Genomic DNA, 13,179 nt, shown 5'->3' with positions numbered 1-13,179 from the left:
AGTCCACTCCTAGACACAGGCCTCCACAAGCTCGCGCCAAAAATGGCGTGAACTCATGTGTTTTGCCCATAGTCACCACGCTGGGCAGGCGTGTTGGTGACCGCAGAGCTGGCTTTGTCACACTGACGACGCTGCTGCCCGTCTTCGGCCTGTGTATTGTAAACCAGCTGTTGGATGGTTATCCCGCCATCGGTCGGCTTTTTAAGGTGGTAGTGGAACTGTGTTATCCCTTAGTCGCCTCTTACGACACCCACGGGAAGAGACAGGAAGGCTATATTCTTTACCTACTGCCGTAACCACACAGTAGCCTCATCAGCAATCATATTAATGTTGTATTAAAAAACGGTTAATTAAAAAAGAAATAAATACAATCGTTTTGTTCTGCCTCATTTGTTTTATTACCGTATTAACGACCATAGCTTTGTTAAGATATTATTTATAATCACGAGTTACGTGTTCTTAATTGTCCTAATAATTACTATTATATATGTTTTCATTATTTCAATTGCTGTAATATATTAAAGGTCAATTGTTTTTATTGTTAAGTTAGCACTTGCGCTTCAGCCTGTAACATCCCTCCATTCCCATATAGGAGCAGAATCACAGATTAATCCACCACCTTGCTCCAATGCGGGTTGGTGGATATATTTCCTACTACCTATATTAGGTAACGAACGCTGTCAGGTGTACATGATAACAACCGGGACCGACGGCTTAACGTGCTCTCCGAGGCACGGTGGGGAGACTCAGGAGAGGAGACTCTGGAAGATAAATATTTGTATAAAACTAAATATCCACCCCGAGCGTGAATCGAACCCGTGACCGTCGGTTTTTAGGCGCCGCCGACACAGCACACGCAGCATTACACCAGTCCGGTCATTGTTAAATTAAACTTTTATTATTTAGTGTCAAAATATTTATTTATTTATTTACAAAAAGTCGTACACTAACCTAATCGCGTTATAATTATTAAGGCTAATTACCTCCATCCATTTAAATTAAATTAAGTAGAACAAACGTTCAAATATAATAAGGAAAAACAACAAAACAAATATTACGTTTTACGATACAACAAAAGAAAAAATTAATTATAACTAATTCGAGAATGTATATTCAACCTGAAAGAAGTATGGTAGAAGTTATTTTTTATTTTTTTATACTGTTTATTTGATTTTATTATATACTAGCTGTGCCCGCGTTTGTAGATGTTTTTAGTTCGCAAAGTTATAAAATAAATAAATTTCTAAAATAAAAGTAGCCTAAGCTACTCCTTGTTACATCAGCTATCTGCCAGTGAAAGTCCCATCAAAATCGGTCCAGGTGTTTCAGAGATTAGCTGGAACAAACAGATAGACAGACATAAATTATATATATATATATATATAATTTATATATATATATATATATATATATATATATATATATATCATTTTGGCACCAAAATAAGCAGTAAAAGCCGTTAAAGTAAGTACCTTTTTTGTTGATTTTTTTTTTCAAAACCTTTGTAACCTAATTAATGATTATTTTCATTAGTTGAAGTAAATTAGTCTCGTTTATATTATGTACCACAAAAACTTTAGCCGCCAATCTGTAAAAAAATACTTATAACAATTAAAAATATATCCTAAAAGGGGATTAATTTCAATATTAATTGTTTTCTTTTTGTTTCAGGTATCTACACTCTTAAATATTCATGTCAGTCTGTCAACATCACACATTGGTAAAGTAATCTGAATAATAATAGTTTACCACTAACCTTTAGAATTAAATACAACACAAGTAAATATTACGGCAAAAAAAAATGAATTAAAATCGTATTTCGAAACTTAATCAGAAATATCATAAAAAAATAATAGTTTAAAATATTTTTAAAGTGGCGCGTTGGTTTTTGTTTCTTTTTATGGTTACAATTTATTACTATAACAAAACTTTAAGAGTCTAATTTCAACAAATTAATCTGAGTATATAAAAATAACATTCGAATTTTGAAAATATTTTATTCCATAGTCTAGAACTACAGTGAGTATATTTTGAAGAGTACAATTTAGCCATTATTTATTCCAATATTTTTATGAACCGTAGTAATTATTTTTTAACCTTCATAATATTTGATAGTAATATCTTTTCAAATAAAATTCTAAAATACTCTTTTAAAATTCTAGTAAAACAGTGATAATATGACTATAAATAATACCTCGATGACATTAGCGTTAATGTCAGAGTCATGTTAAGATCCTCTGAGCTCCTCTTAAACAAGGTACATAAACTTTTATTACTTTCGATCTAGCCCGATATTAATTTATTAACCGACTTCAAAAAAGAGTCTCGATTCAACATATTTTTTTTTATTTTTGTTACCTTGTAACTTTTTACTGGGTGTACCAATTTTTAACTAATTTCAAAAAAGGAGGGGGTTACTCGATTCGACCGTATATATATAATGTATACTTTTTAATGTATGTTCGGGGATAACTTCGTCGCTTATGAACCGATTTTGATAAATCTTTTTTTGTTGGAAAAGAGATGATATCCCAAGTGTGGTACCATTATAAGGAAATCAGGATTTGATGATGTAATCCCAGAGAAATCGAGGGAAACCCTCGAAAATCGTAGTAACGACTGTCTGTTTGTTAATTTTTTTCGTCTACTTACGCTGTATTACTTGTCGATGTAAATGAAGTCGGGTTTTTTTTTTTCGTTTGCTAGCACATACAGTTATGCTGATTCTTTTTTTATCGAAAGCTGGTGCTAGTCATGTGGTCAAATAAATTTTTTATCGAGATCTACGATGAGATGAGTACCTACGTTTTTTTAAATGTTATTGTGACTGTTCCGTTAACGCAGTTGTTACCAATGACTACTTTCTGCTTCCCAGTTTGTGAGTTCCATTCCCGCCCTGAGTCTGGATTATATTTATTATTTATGTGTTGTTACAAATAAAATACAGTTATTGAGTAGCCTTTTTATAAGCAAACCATTTAAACGTGTTTAGAAATTTTTAAACTTTTTGTTTGGCTTTTCAATAATATACACCCTAAAAGGAGAGTAATTACGAATGTAGAGGATAACTGTGGTTTTTACACAGATATCTTTTGATTATCGAAAAAAAATGCGTTTATAATTTCTAATTTTTACTAACTATATTATGGTACACTTCTATTTTATACTGGATCTTAAATATTATAACCACGGCCACGAGCCGCTGGTCTGGATGACGATTGCGGAAATCCGTGATGTCTGGAGCGAACTTGGGGAGGCTTGTGTCCAGCAGTGGACTGCAATAGACTGAACTGATTGACTGACGGACCGCGGGTTCAAAATTGATAAATTTTATTATATTTAGATAAAATTAATTATTATAGCTTAAATATAGCTAATACTGTTCGCAAGTTTATAACACTCATTCAGTGTTTGATAACAACATTGTATTATAGATGTTTTTGTTCTTTGTCATAATATTTAATATTATGACAAGTTGTAGTTAATTTTATCTGCCGAACTACGTTTAATGTAAAACGAATATAAATCAAGATTACTTTGAAATAAAATCTGCTATTTTATTTAATATAAATAGCCATTTTTTTTATATAATATTAATAATTTTAATTTTTTTTTGGTTTCTAAATCTAACAAAACTACTCCACCCAGCAACGAACACGGTTTCACTAAAGTATATTGGATAAAAAGTATATTGTTACAATTTATGTAACAAAAAGCAGACTATTTACTTATATATAAAATTGTCTTTTTTTTGGAATTTACTCTAAGAATCGATTTTTATATAGGGTATAGGGCCCCTGGTATGAAAAAGAAACCTCGTTACGTTTTTGTTACGATATTTTCTAATAATGCCATCGGAACCCAATAGGGTCACATCAAGAGTAAGCCTTTTTCGTGCCTATTTAGACAGTCAATCTGAAGGAGTAAACTCCAGTCATGCGTTGAATCTGACACACACACTTTTTTATATTGAAATGATTGATGATTTTTCCGTAATAGTAATAAATACATAAATATTACGCCGCGTTAGCGCAACGGTCACAGCCATGGATTGTACCTGTTGCGCTGGCGGTTGCGGGTTCGATCCCCGCACATAACAAACATTTGTATTGGCCATACAGGTGTTTGCCGTGGTCTGGGTGTTTGTGCAGTCCTTGTGGGTCTCCCCACCCTGCCTCGGAGAGCACGTTAAGCTGTCGGTCCCGGTTGTTATCATGTACACCTGATAGCGATCGTTACTCATAGTAGGGAATATATCCGCCAACCCGCATTGGAGCAGCGTGGTGGATTAAGCTCTGATCCAGAGGCCTATGCCCAGTAGTAGGATATTACAGGCTAAAGCTATATGTTTAACATGCAAACACGGTCGTCTATTCCTAAGATAGGCAAAGTATTGCCTATTTTTTTAGGTAACAGACAGCTGTTAAAGACACAATTTTAACAAGTGTACATAGCATTAAATGCTTAAATATTTACGAGTTTTCTTTTACACTACCCATACTCTATTAAACGATAAGTACTTTAGCGATATAATTCCCTTTTAAATTTAAAAACAATTGCGTTGAAAAATGACGCGTTGAAATTGTATAAGATATTCGCAAAAAGCTAAAAAAAACGAAGTATCGGTTTCTCTTTGTCTTTCATTCTTTGTATAGAGTTATTCTTTCGTGTCGTATTGTGTACAAGGATACAGAACTGGTATTGGGTGAGAGTACCTTGGTAATATTACCGCAGGAAGTGGGCAAAAATAGGCAGATATCGTAGCACTTACGATGCTGTACACATTTACTACTGTCTGCTTATGTACCCCTAGTACTACTCGTGTTCAAAAAAACGTCTATTATGCTATGTTGAGTCATGGCATGTGGTTTTATGGCCTATATAACTTGTGGGTAATATAAGTTCCATAATGAAGGTTATTTCAAAATCGCGTTTTACTGAGGTAGAGTACAGCTGGAAACATTCTGTTCCAAATCTGGAGCAGCACATCTGGGAAAGTACCTCAACCTTACAGAAGGTCACAGCTAAATAATGCTGATTTCAAGCAGTGTTATGATTAAGGCCAGAGCTTCTTGTGGAGGATCGAGGGTAGGGTCGGCGGCGCGTTCGCGACACTTCTGGTATTGCAGGCGTCTATAGGCTAGGAACCGCTTGCCATTATGTGAGGCGTACGCTTGTTTACCAACCTAGTTGTATAAAAAAACAATTCACTTGTATTACAACTTATTATCTACAAGCTTTGTGCTTGCTGTGCGGTTACGGCATCAAAGAATATAGCCACCCACACATATGGATAACACAGTTCCACTACTATCTTGGAACTTAAAAAGCCGACCGATGGCGAGATAACCATCCAACTGCTGGCTTTGAAATACGTAGGCCGAAGACGGGCAGCAGCGTCTTCGGTGCGACAAAGCCAGTACTGCGGTCACCAACCCGCCTGCCCAGCGTGGTGACTATAGGCAAAACACACGAGTTCACGCCATTTTTAGCGTGAACTTGTGGAGGCCTATGTCCAGTAGTGGACTGCGAAAGGCTGCTGTGATGATCTACAAGCTTTAGTAAATGTGCCATCTAACACGAAAATAATTTTTCAATCCGAACCAACAGTTCCTGAGATTAGCACGCTTAAACTAACAAACAAACTTTTCAAATTTATAATAATACTAAAGTATATATATTAGTATAAAGAACCTTTACTGAACATCCATAAGTAAACCAGCTATTATGTGCGATTAAAAAATATTTAAATTGGAACAGGTTTGAATCAGAACGTACGAAGGAACAGAACTTTTCCTTCCATAATTCTTCCATTATCACGTATGTATAGCCGTTTATTGTTACCGGTTGTATTTATGTGTACATTTTGAATGTCAATCATGAAGCGAGTAGTACTTTATTATACCTACAATTAAAATTGTCGACAGACATAATCACCTCACAATTATTATCAAATCGATAAAATATGCACTATTTATAAACAGACAGATAAATATCTTATATAAAAATGCCTGATCTACAGTGTTGTACTAAAGTACCCGATGTTACCATTAAAGAAATAAACGTATTCTTGTTTATTATAATAAAACTGGAACCAGTTCAATTCCGGACCTTGAAAATATTGTGGAAAGTTTTATTTGAAAGACTAAATACGATATTAAAGTAGAAAGTCGACTTTATAACATTTTTCTGACTTCTATCTTGACCACGCATCATGGTAAAATTACTGAATGGCTTGTGATGAAACTCGACACGCTCCAAGCCAGTACTACAATCTAAGATATTAGGTACTAATAGGTATCACGAAACTATGTCTAATTTCTTTGGAAGAGAGGAGGAAAACCAAAGTATGTAATCGCTAATAAAATCAGGAGTAGGGCTTGTCGACGAATAAAGTGTAAATCTACATTTTTTTCGTTTGAGTAATAAAAGATTAATAACATGAATAGAAAACCTTACACTTCATCATACATCATCATCATTTCAGCCTATTGCAGTCCACTGTTAGACATAGGCCTCCACAAGTTCGCGCCAAAAATGGCGGAAGAGAGAGGAAAGAGGGACGGCTATATTTTTTAATGCCGTAGCCACACAGCTCATCAGCACATCATCATACATATAATGTGTTTTATATATACAATATTACATACAAATAACACAAACACAGAAGTATTAGAACATAAAAACGTTGCACTTCTAACATAGAGAACACGGAGTACTTCTTTCAAAGAGTTGTTCCATTACAATGAGCACACAACATGACGTTTTAGTACAATGTCAATAGAAAGAGACAGTTCGCTTAGAGATCCTAAGTATACGGCGCCTTGTTTGTCGGAGACTTTAACTACGTTTGTGGGGATAATAAGAAATTTATGAGAAGAGCTCAGATACTAAAACTTAACATTGCTCGATCTTCAAGTACAGTTTCTTTTAATATCTTTAACAAAACCACAACATCGTTTGTTTCTAACAGTAACAGCAGATTGATATAAAAAGGCGAAAAAAGGTTTAAGAAAAGGGGTGGGTATCCAACAATTGCTATATACATTATTAACTTGCAACAATTTACTTTTTTAATGCGCACGGCCAAGGAGTGGAATTCTCCGCCGGCGTCTGTATTTCCGAGTTCATACAACCCGAACATGTTTAAAGTGCGAGTGAACAGGCTTCTTCTGGTCGAGCTCGCTCCATCTTCGACTACGTCTTTGCTCTAGAGCTAGACTGGGGTCAAGAGTAGTAAGCCCATTATATAATTTAAAAAAAAAAAATTGGAGCAGAAAACACTGCAAACTGCGCCAAAGGCCTAGTCTAGAACCGTTCTTTGGTAAGAAGAAGCTTTTATTTCATATCACCTTGACGACAATCAAACGTATAATCTGCCTAACGTCAAAATCGGGTTGCCAGTCCTACCCCCGATGTTAACGTAGCGCATCTTCAAGCGCTCTGGTTACCTTAATAACCTCAGAAACTAACACAACTTCGGAGTAGATTGAGAGATGAGTAGATTTTCTGTAGGGCTCTAAGCGAGGTATTTCCTGCTCTGCCCTACATCATTAAAAATCTGTATTATTTTGATTATTTGAAAACGTAAAAGCTTTCTTTTTAATATAAATAAACATCAAGTCATAGTTAGAACTAAAGCAGGAATCATTTAAGTTAACTAATCTGACAAGATGGATAAATCCAAAAAGATAGATCAACAAAAAAAAATCGGTTTATAATCTGCCAACAATTATCACGAAACGTAAAAAAAAAATAAACAAAATATTTGGCAATTCTCTAGCAATTTTCGAATTAATTTGTTATTTTTTTTTTTCGATTTTCAAATCGCTTAATTATTTTCCCATTTAACATAAGAATATTTACTACTTTCAATAATTCTTTTCGGTTGGTAATTTAAAGTAACTCTGCTGAATTAAAAATAATTTTAAAATAATGAGATTTACTAAAATAGACCTCGCAACTTTCGACTTGTTAAAACATTGACGCCGATGCAGTCTGGTATTATCATCAGAAGATTCGTATGATGACATTTCAAGAATAACGAATCCAAAAAACGTAAACATATTTATCTCGATATAAATATATCACTAAGCAACAATTAATAGCTGCTTAATTTTTATGTTTCTTTTAATTGTTGTTTTTACTAAAATATTTGATAATATTTATCTTATATAGCTTGCCTTTTCAGTTTTACTTCCATTTAATTTTGGTATTTTTATAGCTTTTAAGGTTTATTTGACTAAAATAAAAAATTTAATATCGGACTTTTATATAGTTAAAATTACCTTATTAATCAAAAAAAATTGTCATGAGACATTATAATTTCATTTCAAAAATTATTAAAAGCATTTTAATATCAATGTTTTGTAATAAGTCTCAAACTTAAATGGGAGTATATGAAAAGCATCACCTTTCGAATATAAAAAAAGAATTCTCAAAATCGGTACCCCCAGTAAAAAGTTATGAAGAAGTATATACAACGTAGATCGACGAAAGAATAAATAACCAAGTAAATACGTATTATTAGCGATAACTCAGAAAGTAGTTGTCAGATCTCAATTAAATCAGACCACATGACACGATTCATAAAAAAAATCATCGAAGTCAGTCGATTTAGGAACCACTCCTTTTTTTGAAATCAGTTAAAACAATTTGTAGTCTACCCATCTGTCTTTATAAGTAATTCATGTAAATTTCCTCTAACGTCTCGATTTTATGGCTGTAATACGGTACACTCGAAATGTAGAACAACCTCTGAATAATTTAAACAAAACTGAAATATCCATCTTATATTCAGATCAATGTGCTGTGTGGCTACGGCACTAAAGAATTTAGCCACCCCCTCTCTTCCCGTGGGTGTCGTAAGAGGCGACTAAGGGATAACAAGGTTCCACAACCACCTTGGAACTTAAGAAGCCGACCGATGGCGGGATAACCATCCAACTGCTGGCTTTGAAATACACAGTCTGAAGACGGGCAGCAGCGTCTTCGGTGCGACAAAGCCAGTACTGCGGTCACCAACCCGCCTGCCCAGCGTGGTGACTATGGGCAAAACACATGAGTTCACGTTATTTTTGGCGTAAACTTGTGGAGGCCTATGTCCAGCAGTGGACTGTATAGGCTGTAATGATGATGATGATAATGATGATTCAGATCAAACTACCTACACCTCGCGGGTTCACTCGTGACATTTCCGATCCTGTGGAAATATCTGGATAAAAAATAGCCAGTGTGCGTTGCAGGCTTTATTATGACGCTCTGTTGAAGAAAAAAAGATCAGTGTGTGAAACGTGCGGCTTGAAATTAAATGGCAATAAATTCCGCAGTTACTCGGAAAAAAAACATACAAAATACATTTTAAACAATATTCAGAAATATTTTACCAAACTTATTATGAACAAATTGACATACCAATTACGTTAAATATGTAGTATTAGCACCTAGAGACGGTGATACAAGAACAATTAACGAATATGATAAGAGGCCGTTGACCTTTACACTCATTCCTGAGATAATTTTGTTAGCTTACAAAAAGTTTATATTTTGCACATATATAGCTGACCCGACGAACTTCACTTTTTTTTTCGTAAACGTATCAAATTTAAGATAAAATATAAAAGGTAATTTACTTCTCTGATGATAATTTATACATTTATATTTCTAAAATCTATAAAGGTAACAGTAGTAAGGTAACAGTTAACTGAGGTAGGGCACAGCAGGAAATTTCCTGCTCAAAATATGGAGTAGCCCGACTGGGGAAGTACCTCGACCTTACAGAAGAGCACAGCTAAATAAAGTTGCTTTTAAGCAGTGTTATGTTCCTGTGGTGAGTAAGAGACCAGAGCTCCTGGGGGGAATCGGGGATAGGGTCGGCAACGCGCTTGTGATGCTTATGGTGCTACAGTCGTGTATAAGCTACGGTAGTCACTTACCATCAGGTGATCCGTACGCTTGTTTGCCGACCTAATTGAATTTAAAAAAAAACGCTAATCATATGTTCATTACTCTTAAAATTTGTGTAGTCACTGCCTAACTATCCTGGGGAGGATACGGGGTAGGGTCGGCAATGAGTTTGCGACGGTTTTAGTATTGCAGGCGTAGTCTATAAGCTACGGTACTCGCTTACCATCAGCCGTGTGACCGAGTGAGCCGTACGCTTGCTTACCGCCTGGTTGCATGCAAAGAAGTTACCTAAAAAACAAACATAAAAAGTAATAAACTAACGTAGACTGGTCCTTTTTTGCAGATGGATTTACCGTGACCGTGACAACGCAGGATATAAACTGTTATAAATTAACATTAATAGCAGAATATGTGTAAACCGCTTGATTTTAACTAACACAAGCTTAAACATTCCAAACTCAGGAACAAAAGACCGTGTGTGAATTAAAAAGTAAATAATTTATCTAAAAAAAATAACTCCAGGTTCAAACGTTTATACGTTTCTAAATTCTCAAACATTCATTTACCTTTACTTCCTAGTTAGTGTTAATAGTAATAACACGCGTGAAAGTGACCAGGGTCACATAACTGCCCATAACAATATTTTAACAACTTGTTTGTTAGCTTATAATTAAGTCGTGAGAACCTAACAAGCAAAATATTCTTACTAATACGATAATAAATAAATAAAAATAAAAAAATTAAAAATAAAATAATACCATAATAATAAATTATAATAAAAATTAACGTTTTTGTTTAATTAACAAAATACATTTAAAGTAAAATATAACTACAATTTTATTTGCAATAATTGCACAAATATTGCTATAGGTTTTCAAATTGAATATTTGTATTGGAATCAACAATAAAATTATTATAACTTATAAAAGAACCTAAACTGTAGTAAGCGGTTAACATTTTTATTTATACGTTATTGATTAAAACAACGCTTGAATTGCAATATGACAGCAAAAATTGTACAATTTTGCTGAAATTGTTGTTGAAATAACATAACTCAGCAAATGTAAACACGATTATTTTTAATTTGTTACAAAAATATCTAAACCCTATTATCTTCAGGTACAGAAAGAGTGCATGGTGATTAACCATTAAGAACTCCAAGTAACTATTTAAATATGTAACTTTCCAGAAAATCTTTGGAAATTATGAGCAAGAAAACTCAGCGCTCAACTTCTTGCACCGCTTATAAAACTCTCAACTTGGTTGTTTTAACATTACAACTTAGTAATAAATATGGCTAAAATATACGTAACGTTGGCAACTTAATAATTGTTACTAAGGTTTAATATTGATAAAAAAAAATATTTACTACATTAAAAAGATACATAAAAAATATTAAAATTAGATACGAGATCGCAATCACAATCCCAGGGCGTAAAGAAAAGCAACTACGCTAACGGGCCATTTTTAAATTTCGCCTATTAATTATCTGTACAGGAATTTTATTTTTTAAAAAAGGTTTAATAAATTTTGTAATAAAAAAATATTTAAACAAAGTTCGATTTTATTTACTACTGTTTCCTGTAAAATGTTATTGGTATATCCTATATATTGCCTTTCTCGGTAAATGGACTATCGACACAAAAATAATTTTTCAATTCCATACAGTAGTTCTTGAGAACTGTAATATTAGGTTTATAATATTAGTGTAGATATCATCGCTATATAATAATAATCCAGTAAATACTATTGACTAAAAGATAAATTGAAACATTTAAATAAATATCTATAACATACACACACGGTCGTTCCTACGGTAAACAACTTAATGCTTGTGTAGGTGTGTGTTGTGCCGACGGATATAGCTATTTTTTTTTTCGATAAATATAATTAAATAATACTTATATATAAATAAAAACATATGTCACGTCCAGACTTGAGACGGCAATCAAACCCACAACTTCCGGAACAGAAAGCAGGAGAACAAACTACGTCAACGGGCTAATCTAATTACAAAAGTATATGCATTTTTATTACAATTATTTAGCTGACCCGACAGCTTTGATCAGGATTAAGCTGCAATACTTCTCCTACGTGGAGGACCAATAATGCTTATTTGCGTCACAAAAGTTTCTAATATTTTTTAAAAGGTTATTATAGAGTGAAATTTAGAAAATTGTGCGCAAAATTGGAAAATTTCCGAAAACGTATTAAGTACACTTCAGGCGTTTGACAGTTCACTAGACTGGACACATCTGTCGGTCACGATTTACCCTGTAAGATCGCTGGGCACCTCTTTCTCTTAAGAGAAGGGTTGGATCTTAATACACCACATTACTCCACTGCAGGTTGGCTATAAATAACGATTGGCATCAAGTATTTATGGTAACAACCGGGACCGACGGCTTAATGTACTCTCCGCTCTCCGACGCACGGTGGGGAGACCCATAGTGCGGTTGCGTTTTCGTTCGTTTAACACTTTGTTATAGCTTCAAATTAAAAACATTTAAAAATTTGCGTGTTACGAAATTCCAAATAACGCTAATTAATCCAAAACGAATCAACAAGATCGGAGTTATAAGGTAATCGTTATTACAATGAAACAATAATTTCATTAATAATCTTTTATTATTTCAAAATTACTTAATTTCCGATAAAACGTAATTATAAACAAAGGACTGTGGGCCGTGACTATGCCGTTTTTTATTCAGCCTATTTTGATGCAATTTAGCAGTTACGTATGCAAATATTCAAATTTAAACATCGCATACACTTAGCATGTCTAATTTATTGAAATTTTTGTTTATCGAGTTTTTTTAATTAATTGCGCAGGCGTCGATTCCGATAAAGTCGGGTATTTCGACTATCTTGTGTTATGTATTAGGTCAAACATGTCGGTCATATACTAATTGCGAACGAATTAAATTATGTTATTTTTATTTGATTAACTAAACTTTAAAGTGAAGCTACCGCCAATTCAGAACGAAGAATTTAGAATGTGTAAAAAAACTGTGTGCTTATTATAAAATTAGAAAAATTAGTCTTTACCATTAATCTTATCTCGAACCGAATAACACGCTTTAGCCATTAAATCCTTTTTGATATAAACTTTGAATTTCGAATCATAATAAGTGGAAAATCCCAGTTTAATTAATTTAAATGTAAGCTGGATATAAATTTAAATTATTGCAATTATAAACGGTTACTTGCATCGTCGAAATGTCGGTTGTTGTTTCGTCAAGACAATTTCCCTTCGAAACATTTGTTTTACTA

At 33.7% G+C, this 13,179-nt stretch overlaps 1 protein-coding gene across 1 annotated transcript in view; it reads left to right on the top strand.

Annotated features, from left to right (window-relative positions):
* LOC123655434 overlaps nucleotides 1–1,792 on the top strand; it is a 172,398-nt gene extending 170,606 nt beyond the window's left edge. The window contains exon 2 of the mRNA XM_045591246.1: nucleotides 1,672–1,792. Within this exon, the coding sequence (XP_045447202.1) occupies nucleotides 1,672–1,734 (63 nt within the window). The 3' untranslated portion in view covers nucleotides 1,735–1,792. The remainder of the gene's footprint in view (nucleotides 1–1,671) is intronic.
* The last annotated feature ends 11,387 nt before the right edge of the window (nucleotides 1,793–13,179 follow it).

The sequence above is a fragment of the Melitaea cinxia genome, chromosome 7 (genome assembly GCF_905220565.1).
Source record: "Melitaea cinxia chromosome 7, ilMelCinx1.1, whole genome shotgun sequence".
Taxonomy (NCBI): domain Eukaryota; kingdom Metazoa; phylum Arthropoda; class Insecta; order Lepidoptera; family Nymphalidae; genus Melitaea; species Melitaea cinxia.
Note: the sequence above shows the minus strand (reverse complement) of the source record. Positions and strands in the feature narration are given on the sequence as shown.